Here is a 19,853-nt window from a genome sequence, read left to right on the forward strand (position 1 = left end):
AAAGCTAAGTATGTTCCTAGTAAAACTGAATCTGAGCAGGCTTTAAAGCTGACCAGCTGCACTATACTTTTTATTTTAATTGAGTAAAACTGTTAAAGCAGAAATGTATATTTATATTTTTCATTCAAAAAATGTGTTAAAAAAACAGCAGGATTTTATTTTTCACTTTTATATTTCTATTTTCATTCAAACAATGTGAAAAAGAAGGATTTTATATATATATTTGTTTCATTCAAAAATTGTGTAAAAAGAGTTAACTGCTGTGGTGGTATGTTTTAATAAGGTTACCAATAAGTAAAAGATATTTAATAGTTGTCTTTTTTTTTCATTACTATACCGAAAAAAAACGAACCGTGACTTGTGTACCGAGGTACGTACCGAACCGAGATTTTTGTGTACCGTTACACCCCTAATATATATATGTGTGTGTGTGTGTGTGTGTGTGTGTGTTTATTTGCATCAAAATTAATTAGTTTTACTTATTCTTTGACACGGACTTTAAATTTAGTGATTGTTTTCTGACCATATTTTAGCACTTCTGTAACTGGGATAGTTTGACCACATGTGACAGATAAGCTAGCCAGATGTTGAAAACATCAAGTGTCAAAATTTTTAAAGATGACGCCCAGAATTTGAGTGCAGAATACACCAAAGGAAACTGATACGCTACAACAAGCTTAGCATATCATCTAAAACCTTAAGTAACCGCTTAGTTAACTTGCAAAGTATTTATTTTTCGATCTATTATGGCTAATGTGTGACCTGCATGCTAACAAATTAGCTAAACGCCACATTATTTTAGGAGCATCAACTGATGTCCTTTGTCTTGCTTTCAAAGCTTTGATTAATTACAAATAATTCTCAGTGAAGCTTTGATGCCCAAACACTGGTATTCAGGACAGCCCTAAAGAGCTGTCTGCTCTCTTCTCTCCGACAGCAAATTGACACACACACACACACACACACACACACACACACACACACACACACACACCTGCAGTGACCCTGTAGTGCTGCCTCTCACTCTCTCACAGTGCCATCGTCTCATTACTTGCCTCGTTTGCAACAGTTGGATTTAGGCTCACACGTTTTCACTTTGTTTTTTACTTGCACTTTATTTTCTTTTGAATGTGTGACAATCTCAGAGGCTTTTTTAACATGTGCACTACCAAGTTTTCATTAACGTAAAAATGTTTAATAATTGTTAAAGTTTACTTCGGTCATTCTGCTGTTCTCTGATACTACTCAAGAAAAGAACAGTGGTCACCAACATGTTGTTGCCTTGTTATATTTATCTTATAATTAAAATGTTACTTTTATACCCTCAATGTCAGATTTCCCCAACGATGTCAAAAGTGGCATCAGATATTGATATTTTGAGGATGGATCAATTCGGTGATTTAAAAGAAGTTTGCCAACCATTTTAAAATTTGGTCAAACATTCAATAGAGGGTACATTTTATGCTTCTGTCAGACTTAGGAACAACAACAACAATGTGCAGTAAAGACTGGACTAAAGCTCTGCCCGCTGCCTTTAGGGGGTTAAACCTGAATGATTCAGAGCTGAACAGGGGCTGTGAAATATTGTGTAAAGCTGCTGTTGTGGTCGTCTCAGGGGAGCCCAAATTTTGAGCAGGGCCCTGGATACACAAGATGAATGCTTGAGATGCTGACCAACAATTCAACATCAAAATTTATATTCTGAAATGTTCTGTCCCAGCACAGACAAGACATACTCGTTTTTTATGTGTTCTGTGTTTGTGGTCGGTCCAGTCGTTCTAATCACTATTCTGACCACAACATCTTACACAGTTGGGACGAGTGAGGGAAACATGTTTTTGAAATTCATCTTCTCCGGCTCCCTGGGCGATGCCATGAAGCCACAACATGATTTATTCCTCTTTCTTTAGACATATCCAAGAATTATGCCCCATTTTAAGAAATCCCCGAAGGTACTAATTCATATTCTCTATATGATTGGACCATCAATACTGAGGGTAAGTGAAGGTCGCTATGACAGTTTTACGGGTTGGCAGGTTTGCCTGCCGTACTGCCGTTGCTTCACAAAGCTCTGTAATGCTGTTTTCCAGCATTGGTGATCACACTGTATCGTGACAGAGGGCCGGTTCAAAAGATGGCAAATGCGATCAAAGCTGCATTAGACTGAATGTGACCTCCGCTCGCTTGTTCCTGATAGGTTGCTGATAATACAGAGTAGCTTACCCTGCTCCTAATAGCCTCTCAAATACAACTTGTGTGTTCATCAAACTGTCGCGGAGATATACGTGATATAAAATTATTTTTGTCATTTAGGTCGCTGTAACTGAGATAACCAAGGTGACCTGTTTGTCGCTGATGATAGATCAATAAACAAACCCTGTGAACATTCAGTGGATTCAGGCACTGGCCTTGCATAGCATTATGTTTTCAGCTGAGAGATTTTTTATACTGTCAAAAGCAATAACAGTGAAAACACCAAAGGCTTTACAAAGGGTTTCACATCTATTATAAACGTTGGAAGCATCCACTGGCTGATTCATTGCTTGAAAAACAAAACAGCACATGTCTATATGAAATATTAGATGAATATTTCATCGTTTTCCACACCTGTGTTTGATATTAATGAACTATCAGCACAAGCCTACGCTGCTTGCTTGCTAAAAGACATATCTGCCTGCCCACCTGTCATGAATATTTATGACATGCTAGTGGACAAAGGTTAAAAAGGCAAATTTGGATTTTGGCTCACTGGCTCAGATTCAGCTTTTTGATTGGTAGTCAAGAAATGTTGCTGTCCATGGTGCTGAACTAGTGATCCAGTTATTCTCAAGGGTGGTGGACTTGCTTTCCTTCTCTTTCTCTATACTTCTTTCTTCTTTTCTCTCATCCTTTTGTCCCTCAGAGTTCGATCCAAGAACAGTTATTGTTCCCAGCAGCTCAAGATAGCTAAAGTGCCATATGAGGAAAAGAAAAAGAGTGTGATTACTATTCTAAGTGATTGAATGACTTGTTCAGCCTCAGCGTGACCCCTCACCTCTCTAGCACTAAAACGAAGAAGGAATTAGATTGGGGAGAAGGAGAAAATATGAGAGCATTATTGACCTTGACCTGCAAAACAAAAGGTTGCAAAAAGCCTTATGTAAAGACTTGAAAAAGCAGTCTGTGATTAAATGGACTGCTGCCCTGAGCACTGCCATACTTGACCTGTGTTGGAGACTTGTTTAATTCTTTCTCTTTCCGCCTTTCTCTCTAAGACCATGTCTCAAACTAAACGGAAAGCCTCTAGGAGTATGAGTGTCTTAAGTATGGCTGTGCATGGCAAAACAATTGCAGCCTGTCCACTGCATAATAGACGGGTGGAAGTGTGAGCACTGAGCGCCATCCATGAAATCAATGGTCCACTGCTTGGTGGCTGGCTGACTCCCCTCAAAACACACCCAGGCCGGTGCCATAAAGGATGTTTATTAGGCTGACAAGTTGACACTGCAGCTCCTTGTCATGCTCTGATAATAGGGGCCAGGCGCAGACCAGCGGAAGCCTTGCTTCAGCTGGTTAGGAGACAGACAAACCCTTCAGGGGTGCAGATAAGAAAGGAGAGGAAATAAGAGAGAAGAAAAGAAAGTAGGAAAAGGGGAGGGTTGTGTATTAGTGCAGCTAGTGTCTGTGTTTTCTGAGGGGAAGAAAGAAGAGAGAAAAAGGAAAAGGAGGAGAGGAACAAGGTAGAGCCAGGAGAGGAGGGAGACGGTGACGGTGGATGGGGTTGTGCAATCAGTGCATGAGAGGTGACATGACCTGAGATAATGTAAAAAATGTTAACATGGATGTATGAGGAAAACTGTGTGCGGTGTTGGCGCCTCATTTGTTGCAGTGGAGGTTGCTCGCTGGGTGCATATGGCAGTTATTCAGGCTTCTTCAGGCTTCATGTTTTTGGCCCACAGAGCATAAGGATGCTGGTGCCCAGCATGCATGAATGGCATGAAAACAGATTCCTGACACTGGTCTTCAGCACTTCATATAGGCCCTCATTTATCTATCTTACAAACCAGCGCAGATCTGAGCGTAGGAATCATCTTACGATACGGTTCATGTGTGATTCATGAAACGTTCTTATCTCGCCACTCTCAGCGTAGGAATGATCAGGTGTTAAATAAATGTGGTGGCTGAAAGCAATTGTCATTTACATATCTGGCCTCAATATATTCTCGGTTTAGAGGCCTCCTCTCAAGAGTTTATGACATGGAGAGACGTAATAAGGCCAAGAAGAGAAACTTCTCTAAGCTAGAAATGCAGACCCTCACATAGCAGCTCCAATTTAATAAACTGGTTTCGTCTGGCAGCCTGAAAAATGGCATCAGAGGGAGTTGGAAAAAATGCAGTATGGAAAGAAAATGCTGCTGTGGTCAACAGCGTTGCAGTGGACAATCTCACTGCAGCTAAGCTTGGAATATTTAATTAATACATCCATGATATGAACCAACCTACATATGTTAATAATATGGCCTAATACTGTAAAATATTGATATTGTTACAATATTCATATAAAAGCTTATAATTGACCCAGATTGTGGATCGTGTGGCCATGCCCATTGGGCCTGCTTCCATTTCATAACAGTTGGTGGAGGAGACACAGACATGGAGGTGTGGCCGAGAAGGAGTTAGTTTTGTTAGTGTTTTAAAAAAAGAGAAAATTTTCAGGTAGAGCTGGGCACGAGTGGTGTTCATCCTTTGGTCAGCCACCCGCCAGCTGTGATAGAGAACGCACGTCCATAGGGCGACTATACATTTTGAAGGTGAATAATATGTGTCTGCAAACACTTAGATGCCAGTCAGAATACTGTCTAATTCCGATTCTCCAACTCAGCCAGATTTACTGCAGCACCGCAAATTCATGCTGACCCAACTTAAGAGGAATCGTAGGTGTTATTAACTTTTATTTCACAGATAAAAAACAGTGAACTGTAAAGACAATAAAGCCACCACAAACTAGCATTTTAAGTCCTGTGTGTGATTTGTATATTAAGCCACGCTTTATGTGTGTTTTAGGTATGATAGTTGCTTTAATCAAACTTTTCTGCACTGTACAGAATCTCAACACAGTGGCATAGAAAGGCCAACACCAACTAGTGATTTAGAGCTGTAATTGCAGAGTGACAGACAAACCACAACACAAATGGTACAATATGTACAGTTTAGCTGTTTCAGAATAAGAGAGCTGCACAGTATGTTAGAATATTAATCAAATATTAGTCAGGCACAATTACAAATCAGACACACAGTCGCAGGACTTTAAATGACATTGCTCCTGTTCTGTTAACACCATGACTTTTCTGCACACAGTAAAAACTGATATTGCTGTGCTAAGCTTTTCCAGCATATTTGGTGTGTTTGACACATTAAAAAATGCATTAAAAACTTTTTTAAATATCTGTTTAAGACACTGTATGTACTCTTCTCCTTCACTGCTTTTCTCTTCTCTTCCCCATCGTTTCCTTGTAATGAGCGGCTCTACATTCACCGTGGGCCCAGAACAGATGCAAGCTATAAATCAGCTAATCAATGGCACCAAAGTTAGTCCCTGAACAATATTGTAGGAAAACGGCTTGAATGAGCTTCATTGATTCAGCCTCACAAATCGTTATTTCTCCAAGAAAGGCTGACCTTGAGAGACAGCAAGGTCGTTATTTGTCACTCCGCACACAATTAAACCGTGATGGGAGTTTTCTGCTCATTGATTTCTGTTGCATATTCTAAAATTATTTAATGTCTTCCTAACACTTTACCCACAACCTTCATAATTATCTTTTCACTCAGGAAACCAGGTCAAAGCACGGCGATGAGCAGATAGGATGAAATGTGGCTTATTTCTTGCTAACTCATCACAAAATAGTGCAACACACCTCCATTTTTCCAGGGGTCAGTCCTTTTGAGTCAGCTCTGCAGAGGGAAGTTCCCAGCACCATTATGTCATCAGGGACAAGAGGACGGAGGTAGAGAAAGCGCTACAAAAGAAGCTATTTTAATTAAAGCTGGCAGATATACTCGCCTAGCTGGGTTTAAAGTATAGGCGGCCCGGACCGACGGGGGCCAAAGTGGCGGTCGTAAAAATGACTCATGCCAGGCAGGGGTGGAAAAGAGCCCCCAGAGGGACGGGCGGGGAAATTAAGGTGGGCAGTCAGAGGCTGTTCTGTAATGAGGACAAATAGCTGAGAAGTTTGTCGTCTGACAGAGGGTCTGGAGCTGGCCAGGGAAATATGCATAGTGCAATACTTTCAGCTCCTGTGACATTTTAGCTTCACCATGCCACCTTAGTGAGAGGGGAGGGAGAGGGGATGAGGGAACAACAAGAAAGATGAAAAAGTAAAAGCCACTGAAATACTGAGTTATGGGGCGCCCTGGGTGGCTCGCAGAGCAGAACGCGTACCAATAAGGCTGACTTCCTGCTTAAGCGGCCCAGGATTGAGTCCAGCACGGGGGCCTTCCCTGCATGTCATCCCCTCTCTCTCCCCTGCCTTTCCCATCTTTCTCTGACTGTCAGAAATAGACAAGAAATGCCAAAAAAGCTTGAATAAATATTTATATAGTTGTTCCATGCCACCAGTTAGTGCTGGGCTACATGCTGGTTCAGCCAGGATGCTGGTTGTAATTTCCCATACCGTTTCCCAATTTTTGACATACCACTATATGGCTAAAACAATTGCTAAAGTTCTTCAACAGGTAGCAAAATATGTTATAAAGTTCACCGCGAAGAGCACTACAGTTAAAACAAGCTGCGTAGAACGTATTGAGAGTGGACCCACATTAACTGCGTACTCTTTTTAATTACGATTAACTCAATAACAATGATTATTAACCCACAACTAACTTTCAAAACACAGTGGCACACAACAATGTGTGACACATAAAACAATTTGTAACACTTCCTATTGTACATTTACAAAATTACACCACTGAATGGCATGCTGGGTACAGCTTGCTAGCTAGCCAGGTAGCATAACAGCTTGGAGATTCCCTGTCGCTACAGTACATTCAAGATCAGAAATGAAAGATAGAGGATAAAGAGAGACCGGAGATTCCCACGAAAGAAACTTTTTTGGTCTTAAAAAAAAAAAAAAAGATGACACGGCATAGCTTAACGGTATCGTTAGCCTGCAGCTGCACTTTTCCAGACACATGGCCACTGCCAGGGTCGGAAGTTACGGAAAACAACAGAACTGGGAAATACTCCTGTTGCCCTAAAGTCAGCAGTGTGGCAACATTTTGTCTTCTCCATGAGATGTGTAAGCAGTGAATGCATCGTTGAAAGTAAAACCACAGTCTGAAGGCTAGACTAGTATTTTGAAGGGAAAGTGGTTTAAAGTAGGTGAGGAAACTCAAGCTTTGTTGTTCAGTACCCTTCTGCCTTCTAGTGGCTGTTTTTTGTGTTTAACAGTTTGCTTTTTTCTTTTCAATTGGCTGGTGAAAGAAGTAATTGGAATTTTTTACATTGAAATAAATTATTTAAATTTGAACGTATAGGAAATATGGCAGTTGTGTTACACTTGTAGCCTTGTATCTTTTTTGAATCGAATTGTGACCTTAAAATCAAAAATCTAATCGCATCGTAGATTGAGAAAATCGTGTTTCTCCCCTGAATATGGTGAGATTAAAATGAAAAAAAAAAAATACCTCAAAATACTGTAAAACTGACAGAATACTGTGATACAAATTTTTGATCACACTGCCTAGCACCACTATCAGTCCTGTTATTTCATTTTTTCAATTTAATCAAAAAATATGGAAAGTAATTGGCATTTTATATGTTAAAACAGAAGAAAATTAGTCACTTAAAAATCCAGCACAGCCCTTCAAGTGCAAACTTCTCCAGTTTCAACTTCTAAGTGGCTCATCTGCAGCACAATCAGCGACTAACACATCCCGCTGTATAAGACAATAAGCTTTAACACCTTACCATATGGGGTGCACTCCTTAACCTCACACAATCAGTGTCAGGATTATTTCTGACAAAAAAAAATAATATCGTACTCATTACTCGCCATTTGATTCATAAGTCATGTCATTTAAAATCAGCTCCCTTTCAGAATTGGCAATTACATCTCTGCGCCAGTGCACTTGTGTGTGAATGATCAGAGTAAGGATGGTAATGAATCCATCCACTGCAGAAAGTAAAACTTTTGTAACATTTCTCATTTAAACTAGTACAGTGTGAGCTCATGTCTTTCCTGAGATGATGATGACTAATTATGATAAAATGAATTGAATGTAGCTTTTACATAATTGAATGCAAATTGGATATTTAGATGAACTCAAATGTATCTGTCATGTGCATATTCCACAGTACTGTATTCTTTTCTAAAAAAATTTTTAGCTCTTAAATTGACTATCAAAAGAAATGGCTTCCCTCTATATGCAACAATGAATGTGCTCATGTTATACTATGAATATATAAAAGTCTCAGTGAGTAAAGGATCCCAACTTATTTCTCTGCAGAGTTTTGTCAGTCCAGTAATCATAATATAGATTTCTGTATGATCATTGGATAAATTATCTTACTGTCTCATGTCTGTCACATCTGTGACAAGAACAGGAGAGGACGTGAACCGTGTGTCTGTGTGGGTGAGCACGGCCAGGCTTTGCAGCGATTTTGGCAGCTATCAAACACGCAGAGTACATGTGTAAAGTGCGGCACATGCAGTAGCGGCTGTCTACTTCAAATGCCAGATTTTAGTGGTGGTGAGGAGCCAAAAGGAGGGCCGTCGTCGTATGATTGTGGGTGCAGACGTGTCACTATGTTTTTCTATTTTCAGGGATTTGGATGGTGTGAAAATCAACCAACCATCTTCTCTTCTTTTGAGCTTTGATTTGTGTCTCTGTCTCACCTCCAACACTCTCACGCTTCTCTCATCTCCCTCTCTTGTTCTGTCACTCTCTCCTCCATACCGTTGGATGTCCCCAGGACTGAGTGAGTGACGGATTGAAAGCTGTGAAAATAATAATAATCCCTCCCCCAAAACACACACACACACACACACACACCAGCCCACTCTCGCTCACCAAAGGCGCTGTCTACTGGGACAGCAGATGTGACTGGATGTATGTCGGCACTGTCACTTATTCCCTCTCTGTTTCTGTGTGTAATGGAATTTATAATTCATAATCACCATCTGTAAATTCCCTTATTTATGTCTTTGTCTCCCTCGGTCATTATAGAGGCCCCTCTTTATCTTTTGTAACTAAGCAAAACAAAGGGACGGGGACATTCACTAACAGATTTGCTGGGCTCAGTGCCATCTTGAATTCAGCAGAACAATAGATGGCACTAAGTCTGATAAATCCCAAATAAACAAAAAGACAAAACCTTTAACACCTTCTTAAAAATTACATGTGTATTTGAAGGACATACACACACATATGCAAAAGCAAGAACAGATACAAACTGGTACTATTTAACTCCAGCTTTAAGCAGTGTAGAGTCCCTCCTTCCATTAAAGAGAAACTGCATCTAAGTCCTCACAATTTATCTTCCTTGCTTCACATTGATTCTGTGGTTTCATCCCACTGATTGGTTGTTTTCCAAATTCTCATTTTCAGCAGAGTGGTTGGCTTTGTCAACTCTTAAAATGTGAGCCGTTGCTCCACGGGACGCTTCAGCGCAGCAGGAACTCTCAAAACTGTATGTTTTTCCTAAATAATCAGAGCCTGTCTGTTCAACTTTGGCTCCTTTTCAGCATTTTTCATTTTACTTTCTTGGACATGTTCACCTACCCGACTTCTGGTGAGATTATACAATTGGGGGAATCAGATGCGCTCAATATGGAACTCCATCTGTGCTGCCTTGATGTTCTTTGTTTTCTAATTTGGAGTCTGTTATTTGCAATTGTAGCATCACCTGTATTCATTTCCTGAAACCCTCTGAATGTTGACACATCGTTAAGCTAAAACACATCACATCTCGCTGACCTAGATGTGAATCAATTGTTTATTCTTGCTTTAATGTAAAATCACACTTTCCAAAAGCAGCACAGAGTCTCTCTCTGTCCTTGGGAAAATTCAGTTGCAGCTTGTTTTTGTGTATATGTTTGTTTCTACCTGTGTTTTACAGGCGATAAGAGACAAACAAATGTTTAAGTCTGACTAGTTTGACCTTATAAAGACGCTGAGGTAACGACATAAATTTATGAACAAAGCAAACCATCACACCATCATGGGGTTTGTCTCTCTCTTCCTTAAACATGGAGACAGATTGTGGAGCTTTACAGTGTGACCCCAGCTTCAGTTGAAACCACTCAGAGGGATTGAAAACAGCTACAGCTGAGCTATGTGTGTGTGTACTTACATACCTACATACAGTCCCAGAGGCGTATTAAACCTATGTTTAATAAACACTTGACCAAACACTTATTGTGAGTCTAAGCGCTGGAACAATATGGCTGCCTAATTAGGATGATGAGAGGAGCTCATAAAACGAGTGCCTTATGCAACAGGAAAGGTCATATCCTGTAATGCTAGCTCGCACGCACACACGCGGACATCCACTGACTATCAAGACACTTTATCAAGTGCTGGCTCATGTCTGAAGTGTAAAATGAGAGTTCTTTCTAGTGTCCTTCAAAACCATTATAAATGCTAATTAAGGCATGTTTGTGTACAGTACGTGCCTGCTGTGACGTCATACAGCACAGGTCTGCTGAAGAGGGATAGTACAGCAAAGACTGTTGTGTTTGTGACAGTTAAGATTTATCTGTTATTCAGCATAATGCCTCGGCTGGAGGCATTGTGTTTTCAGATTGTCCATCCATCCATCCCATTTTTGTGAATGTGTTGGCTCAAGAATTCCTTGAGGGAAATTCTTCAAATTTGGCAAAATGACCACTTAGACTCAAGGATGAACTCATTAGATTGTTGTGGTCAAAGGTCAAAGGCCACTGTGACCTCACACAACATTTTTTGTCATAACTCAACAATTTATTCACTAATTTTGACAAAATCTTATAGAAATGTCTGAAAGAATAAAGTGATGAAATGATGAAATGCACTTTTATATCCAAAACGTCAAAGGTTAGCTTCACCGTGACATTATAATGTTTCGCAAAACTTAGGGTCAGAGGAGAAGATTGTGACCATATTTTACATTTGGTCGAATTGGTGACACTAATCTTGGGTGCCCACCTTTAAACTGTGGTGATTGTATCCATCATCTGTGCTGCCGGGCTGAAGATGTATGTGAAGTAGGGCTGTCAAAATAACGTATTAATATCTATTAATTAATTGCAGAAAAAATAACACGCTAAAAAAAGTTAATGCTGATTAATGACGTTCTGTAGTGCCCTTTCACCCGATGCTCATTGAAGGCCATTTGTCACATGTTGGAGGCAGACGAGGCACACTACTTGGTCCCGTGACTGGAACATTTACATTTATAAAACACCCAGATGGAACTGTTGATAGGAGCATCGTTCTCTGCAATTCCTGCAGTAAGGAATTTTCGTACCATCGGAGTACTTAAAGCCTGAAATATCACCTCAAGGCAAAGCATTTAGCAGCGTACCTGGAGGTCCGAGCTAGCACAGCCTCTGATGCTAGCACTAGCAGTTGGCCTCGTCAAGCCACAATTGACTAGGTGTTCAGATGCAAACTGAGAAAGTCTACCTGTGATTGACTAACTAACTCCCTTGCAAATGGATTGCAATGGACAGCCGACCAGTTTGGATGGTAGAGGACAGGGGGACAATTGTTTCCAAAATCCAGCAGCTTTACTACGACACGTCTGCCAAACTTTGAACTAAAAAATTTTAAATACTTTTACAGTAAAGGTTAATGTACACAATTCATTTCGATGAATTATTGAATGAATCAATATCTTATTGTAAAATTAGTCATTTTGCAGGGTTGTGACACTCAAAAAAATGTATCCACTGATTTACAGATGTCTCTCTCACAATGCAAGTCTATGGGAAAAAGTTTTTTGAGCCCAATGGCATTACATGACGGACCCCAGAGTTGTAATTCCACGGTCTGGCCACTTAAATTGGCTTCAAGCATCCACGTTTTAGAACTTGTAGCTTCTCAGCAACAACATTCATGTTTAAAGCATTGTCTACTGTCATAGCTACAGCTTTGTGTTCTGCCTTGTTGCTGTGGTAGTCCATCAGAAGCTCATTTGTCATTCTTTAATGGAGCTTCAGGTGATTGTTGTTGAACCATGTGACGAAGCTCTTTATCAGTTCTCTGTCCTCTTCGTAAAAATAGTCTAAGTGAAGACAGCGTGTTTCTCACTGGATGAATGTCAACATAGTGCTATATATAATGTGAACTTTTAAAGTCTGTATTACATATGTTATGAGTCTAGATAGACATAGATGGAAACAACTTGAGTTGGTAAGTGAAGGCGTACTGCGAGGCGTTGATTGTAGTTCTTATTTTAGTTACAGATGACAGCAGGAATATTAGAAAAGAACATACATCAGGAACACAACTTTTCGGTGACCTAACTCTAAATGTAATACATTTCATAGCTCTTCACCAGAAGTTTAAATTGAGTTACAGAGGCAGAAAATTGAAACTTAAGATCAGGTCTGCAAGATTGAATCAGTCTAGTGTTTGTGCTGCTACATGTTAAATGCCGTAGCTTACAATATGTTTGCTATGTGCTACAGTTTAAAATGGTTTAATTTTATTTTTTTGGATTGCATGGATGTGGCGGGGGGGTTAGACAGGAAGGAGGGACCAATTATAGGGCATACCGTAGAACCATGAGGTCATGCACAGTTTTTGTATCTGATTTTAATTTTTGTGTGAACTGTCTTTGTGTATTTTTGGCTCTCCCAATCGAGTGAATGTCCTTTTGGTTTTTGGAACATCAAGTTCAAGTTTGATTCTTTCATGTTCTCTCCAGGTGATTTTAAAAATATACCAAAGCAGGTACAAAAGTTTTCACATGTTTAAAACATCCACAACCTCTCTGCTTTATGTTGACAGCTGCAGCCCAGAAGACCAACACTAAAAGGATCAACCCCGGTTAATGCTCTCAAGGTGAGTTGCAGTTTCAGATGCATGCTACAGCAAACCTTTTTGCATGCATGTGTGTGTGTGTGTGTGTGTGTGTGTGTGCATAATGTTCACTCCTTTTCTCGATACAAAATTCACTCCCCTCTCTGTATGTATGAAAGTGAGTGCAGGCAAATGTATTTTCACACAGCAATGAAAAGCAACTCAGCATGACACCTGCGATGACTAGAAGACATGAAAAGACAATCATTCTCTTTGCTTTTCAATGTACATGCTAATGATCCTTTGATTGCTGCTGCTGCTGCTGCATACCTTCTTTCAGTCCTTTCTGTTTGCCTTTAATGTCTTCTGAAACCCCTCTGCATTATCACAGCTTGAGTTTTCTGTGTGAAACTCGGCAACGCATTTTTTTTAGATAAGCCAAGGCCCATTTGCTATCTGTCTGTGTCCCTGGATACCCCCTTTAGCCACATTAGCATTGGAGCACATACTTTAGGAGCTGTTCCAATCACTGTGCGCTACATATCTCAATGATCTAGAGACACCATTACTCTTCTCGCAATAGGTTTACTGTGTAGCTGACTCCAATGAGGTAATGCATTAACTTTCCACTTCCGCAGCAGTATATCATCCGTACTTAGTTTGTGTGTCACCCTCCCATTCAGTATTCAGCAGGGCACAAGGATCAGTCCTTTTTAGCCAATGGATTCTGTACAGTATGCTTCAGTGTCCTGACTTATTCGTCCACCCTGCCTCTCAGTATTTATCAGGCTGATTTTGTTGAGATTCAGTAGTCGTGGTTAAATAAATCCGAGAATAATATCTGACACCTCTTTCTGCCCCTCAATCAGAAACTAAATTAACAGCCCTCTCTTTAGCTGCAGAGACGGCTCAGGGCAGACAAGCCTTCTCAGAGTTGTCACGAATCAGCAAAAGTACAAAGTGACGGCTTCACACTGCTTGATTTGCCTCGCAGCTTAGTCTCCAGTTCATTTGATTTAAGTGTCTATCTGTGTGTGTTTCTGCACTATCCTATGTATAGCAATACGGTCAGGGGGATGGGTTGATAGATTGGATGTCTGATAAATTGTTCATAGGTGGACAGGACAGGGAGGTAATAGGGAGATGGATAGATTAGAGGATACAGAAGATACAGTATATAGATAGATTAAAAAAAAGAGATAAAGACAGAGAAAATGAATCTTAAAGGGGTAGTTTAGATCTGTTGAAGTGGGGCTGTATGAGGTACTCATCCATAGTCAGGCCTGCATACAGTAGATGTTGTTCTGCTGTCCCCAGTTTGGAGAATCGGGCAAAAGTACTGCCATGAAAGCTAACTGACATACTGCTATGGGCAAGGCTCTGCACCAGAACGTTTTGCAGACACCTAAAAAAATCCACCCCAGTTTAAGTGCACGCTACATTTAGAATATTTTTTATTGCTTTACCTTACTGCAGATGGGCAACTCAAGCAATTAATGAGTTGAGTGAACCCCGACTTACCCTTTTAAACACCAAAGTCACTGTGCGTTCACACCAAAAGCTGCCAGAGCTGCAAAGGCGACAGGTCTAATTCATTTTCAATGGACAATGGAGCAATTCATTTGCTCTCCTTACCACCAGTTTAACTAATCATACTGTAGGCACTCGAACCCAAACCATTAACAGTGGTTCCCATAGGTTTACAGCTTTGGGGGGAAGGAACAAATAAATTTTTTTTGCTCATATTCGGTTCGGGTTTGGCCCACTTGACATGCTCCTGTGTTGTGATACGGCCTTTTCAAGTGCTGGAATTTGTTATTTACGTGACAACACCTGAACGCAACACAGGCTGTGTGTGTTTAATGTTTAATGTCAGACCTATTTAGACTTTTTATTCTGTTTTCATTGCCCAAATGTGAAGGTTTCTGTACTCAGGCAAATGCACAAAGTCACATTTCTGTGCTCCAGCCAGTAACCTGCTTTGCGGCTCCTTTAAATTGAGAAGCATAATTGAACATTCAGAGTTTGACGTCATGAGCCTGAACGCAACACAGGCTGTTGAGCTGCTTTCGCTGCCACAAATATTTTACCAGCGGCGCTGCTAGAACGAATTCAGCTATTTTGCAGCTCTGGCAACTTTTGGTGTGAACGTACAGTCAGTCAATAACACAAACTAACTAACTGATCGAGGCAGTGGTAGACCAGCTGCTGCTGCTGCACAGCGATGTTAAATTACTGTTTTTGTCAATGGAGTCTGGTTTTGAAGAGTGCAGTAGAATGGCTACAGTTCCCTGTTTGGAATTGCTGTCTGTGCCTGTGTAAAGCAGTAAAAATATTGTAAATATAGCATACATTTATGGTGGTATTGATTTTTTGTGTCATGTCAGCGAACCCCCCCCCCCCCCCCCCATAGCTTCCTTGGTGGTACTCCTGCCTGTGTCTGCAACCCGGGGGCATATTGAGTGCCACCCACTGTGGGTAATACACTGACTCTGGATAAGTTCCTCATACAACCCCTTTTCAAAAGATCCGGACTATCCCTTTAAGTCAAAAATCCCCAGTTTGCTTTCATATTCCAGATGTTTCCCTCAGCATCGTCAAAAGTAGTAATTATCCAACACATCAAACAACGCAGTGAACCTACTTCATCTTGATAATAATGGAAAGAATTGCCTGATTCACACTTACAGGGTATAACAAGGAAAGTAACTCATTATTAGTGCTACTCAGTGATCTACATTAATTCAGAGTAATTACTCAGAAGAAGAGACTGATTCATTCAAATGGAAAACAGGATGCACAATGTAATAGAGAGAAATTAAGATGAGCAAATCTGTAAGAGTCCATTCATCTGTCCTGCTCTATTGCTATTATTTAACCCATGTGGTCTTTTCATTGTCTGAAAATCATTCAGTGTCCTCTAGCCCATCCATTATAGTGCACATCAAGTTTGTCTGGGTTAAAATCAAAGTCATGGGACCACCAATTCCAAATCTTTATCTCTTCAAACAAACCAATCTTATTGATAGCATTTAACAGTGTTTGGTGGGATAAGTTGATCCATTTATTACCTGTTTCCATTAAATTTTTAATTAGTCTTTTATCCCCTGAACGTGCCTGAATTGTAACAGCCCTGGATATGGTCTCTTGTTTCTTGTTGCACCAACAAAACAAAATCCTGAGCTGGGTTGATGTGTAACAGTCCTGCAGGCAGGGGAGTGCAAGTCCTCCCTTGTTCTTTCATATGTCTTTTTCATAATTGTAGATTGAATGACAGGAGCGAGACAGAGTAATTATCTGATCACATCTCTTGTGCTTAGAGTTGTACTTATGGACATGGTGTCACTTGGAGTCAGATGTTAAATATTTCCTACAGTTAAAGAGCAGATATGGTGATACAAAGTCCTTTGCTTCTACACAGTGACACAACATGGCTCTTATCATGGATAACCATTCTGCTATTGTTATTCTAATATATCAGCATTTATTTATTTACTCCATACTTTGAAATATTACTGTTGTTTCAACTCTGTTTTGACCCTGTTGGTGGAGAAGCACTTAGTTGTGAACTCACAGTGGTAGGCAGAGAGGAGGAAGGAGGTGGCGCTGCATGTTTGCCTTTCTAATTAGTTCTCATAGGAACCCGGCCATTGATTGTTGCAAATGCTCATTGATTTTTTGCAGGGCTCTACACTATTTGACGTTTGTGCTAAATGCCACGAGACGAATGACGTCTGTGTGGCGGTGATGTCTGTGACATCAGTTTGTCTTTTTATGTTTAATGTGTGTGTGTGTGTGTGTGTGTGTGTGTGTGTGTGTGTGTGTGTGTGTGTGTGTGCGCACGCCCATGCGAGTGTGTTTCTGCATTTTTATGTGTGCATGTGTTAAATGAAAATGGGTCTGGGTAGCTGACAAAGAGGAAAGTTGCTGCATTTCTTTTGGCCCCGGCAGTCTAATCGAGAAACATCGATCTGGCCAGGGGAAACAGTGTGCTTACTTGCAAATCGAGATAGCCAATGGCTATTGGCAAAATGTTTGTTCTCATTGGATAAAATCACAAGACTTCCCTCCCTGTGGTCTGAACAGATCACTGTGTCAGAAGGTCAGAAAGAATGCTACCATTAATCACCCAGTGTCCTTCAATAGTTTTGGTGACAAAATGCTCGGTGATGCAACAATTCAATACAGACCTTATTTATTCCTGAATGAATTATGCCTACATTGCAAATGTTGAGATGATGATGCGTCAAGCGCAAAAGGATGCAAAATAAGCAACAATTTGCCTGTTTAGCTCAACAGAAAGAGTCAGCGGAATTAATTTTCTGAAGGATTAAAAAAGTCAAACAAAGAGACGCCTCTCACTGCTGGAGTGGGAGTTAATATATTCTGTACACACACCTTTGCATCCTTGTAAATAGATACTGATTCATAAATAGTGCTTTCCTTCTCTTAACACAAATGTTACTGTGTTGTTGTTGTTATTCTTCTTCTTCTCAATTGTGGGATCAATAAAGGCGTATCTTACCTTTATCTTACAACCCCACTAAAATGATCAAATGCTCTATCAGGATTTAATTTTCCTCCCATTGATATTTTTGTAAACTTGAAGCCGCTTGTACAGCAGTGTTTCCCTATATGCATTTAGCAGTGGTGCTTAAGTGAAATTAATTAACTCTATCTTTACTTTAAGCAGCCAGAGTTAGGGACGAGTAAGGATTATAAATCAGACAGCCCCAGATAAGGTGCTCTGATCGATTGGCCACATTTGTTCTAAATAGTTTGAAGGCTGAAGAGCTGATCAGATGATGCGAAACACAAAAAACAGTTTATCTACATGCCACTAAAATGGCATCACTGGTCTGACAAACTGTAGCTCACACTGAACATTCACCGTTATATTCATGGTTTACTGCAAAGCTGGCGTCTCGCTCATCTTCTTGTCCTGAGTGCAGACACACCATCTGTCTCTCCTCGCTTGCCACACGTGCAAACCTCAATGACTGCTTCTGTAGAGGCTGTTATACACTGACCATGACCAACATGACATCTTTACATATACCAGCTCTTTCTCATCTACATTTCTCCAGGATTTGAGTCATATTGTTGCTGAGACTGGACACAGGGTTGATTAGGGGAGAGCGGGGGCAGTTGTCACAATTTTTGGTTTTGATGTCTTCACTCAAACACCTTTTAAAGTATTTGGATACATTTTTTATGTCGGTAACTTGAATCTGTGTTTTACTCGTTAACAGTCATTACTTGTTTGTACAAGCCATGAGTCAGTCACAATATTGTTTAAAACAGTGGTTACCAACGGATGGGTCACGGTCCAACAGTGGGTCCCAGGGTCATTCTGAACGGACTGCAAGTGACTCTTTGTAAAAAACACACTTTAATTTTAGGCACAGTGACTTTGTAGCACAGAGCTTTTATTTTTAAGTGCTATTTCCTGCTGTACAGTGAGTGATTAACGGACACCTACTTGACAGAGACAGCAAACTAGCTCAACAACGTGGCCAAACTCAAGTATGACGCTGAATGTATTAAACTGTGTGGACCTCGAACTAATGACAAAGGAGAAATCTGGACCCTGTGGCTGGACCAGTTGGGAACCACTGGGTTAAAACACTAGATGTCAAATGTTACATCTGCCCCCACCAACAGGAGTGATTGTAACAGCATATGGGGTATGGGAAGCATTTTATTTAACGTACTGTAATTTGACAACTGGTGCTCTGTACGAATATGTATCTAAAGCCCTAATATCTCAATGTCAAAAACAGTCCCTGTCATGAAACTTGACGTTTATCATCCAGCCACACCCCATATTACTTAACTTTAACATCAAAATGGTGTTTGCAGTGTTAAAAGTGAATTAATTTAAACAGACAACCAGCTCCTCACCCTCTAAGTTTGAACACCCGTGTATGACATCAGGATTTCTCAGAAAGATTAACGGGACCCTGATTATGTGAATCCCAAACAGTGTTCGATGTGACCCTGAGGGCTCCATCAGAGTGTGTTGTAACCCAGCTCGGCTGTGTCCAGGATATTGGTTCCAGTCCTTTGATTTTCCACATTAAGTTTGTGATGTGACAGGTCCTTTCCACTGAGGATCACAGCAGCTCACTGCTCGCCAGCTAACTGGCAACGCTGGGTTTTTTTTGGCCCCCTGATCTCACAGTACACTTCAGCCTACACTAACTGTGTGGTGAGTGTTTAAAACTCAAAGGTGTCAATCTTGGTCATTTGATGCACTCAGCCAGTTGTAGTGATGCTGAAAATGTACCAATTCTCAGAGGACAAACTGCTTCTATGCCGGTGTGACCTTTGTCTTAAGGTCTTAGATATATATATGTTTGGGAGTTAAAAACTCTGTGATAGAAATGATTCTGTCCCACATGTGAATGTACAACAACTCTTCTGAGAGTTGTTGCCTCTTACCTGGCTTTACTCTGGCCTTAGGATTTGTTGTCTCAGCAAATGGCCTGCTTTAATGGGAGTTTACCTGTCATTGTTCCCAACACTCGTTCCTGTGAGGGGTTTGAATAATGCAACACTCTGTCCTTAGCTTCCATTTGAATATATCTGTCTGGTCAGCAGAGAGAGAAAGTGACAAAGACAGAGCGGCTCAGTCAGAGACAAAGACAGAAGTACAGAAAGGCAAAGGGACAAAAAGTGAAAGAAGAGAGAGAGTCAGTGAGAAAAGGGCAGACAAAGAGAATAAGGGACGTATCAGGAGACGGGGAGAAAGATGGATAGAAAGACTGATTGTAAGAGAGGGGGCCACACAGTGCAGCATCTATATTAGGCTTCCGAAGGATACCTAATGTGATTTGCTTGGGTAATGAGACAGGCAGCCATTT

General features: G+C 40.6%; 1 protein-coding gene across 1 annotated transcript in view; it reads left to right on the forward strand.

Moving 5' to 3' along the window:
* tnr (tenascin R (restrictin, janusin)) overlaps positions 1-19,853 on the forward strand; it is a 253,786-nt gene that overhangs the window by 61,112 nt on the left and 172,821 nt on the right. The window contains exon 2 of the mRNA XM_050033765.1: positions 12,976-13,029. Coding sequence (XP_049889722.1) covers positions 13,019-13,029 — 11 coding nt within the window. The 5' untranslated portion in view covers positions 12,976-13,018. The remainder of the gene's footprint in view (positions 1-12,975; positions 13,030-19,853) is intronic.

The sequence above is a fragment of the Epinephelus moara genome, chromosome 21 (assembly GCF_006386435.1).
Source record: "Epinephelus moara isolate mb chromosome 21, YSFRI_EMoa_1.0, whole genome shotgun sequence".
NCBI classification, from domain to species: Eukaryota; Metazoa; Chordata; class Actinopteri; order Perciformes; family Serranidae; genus Epinephelus; species Epinephelus moara.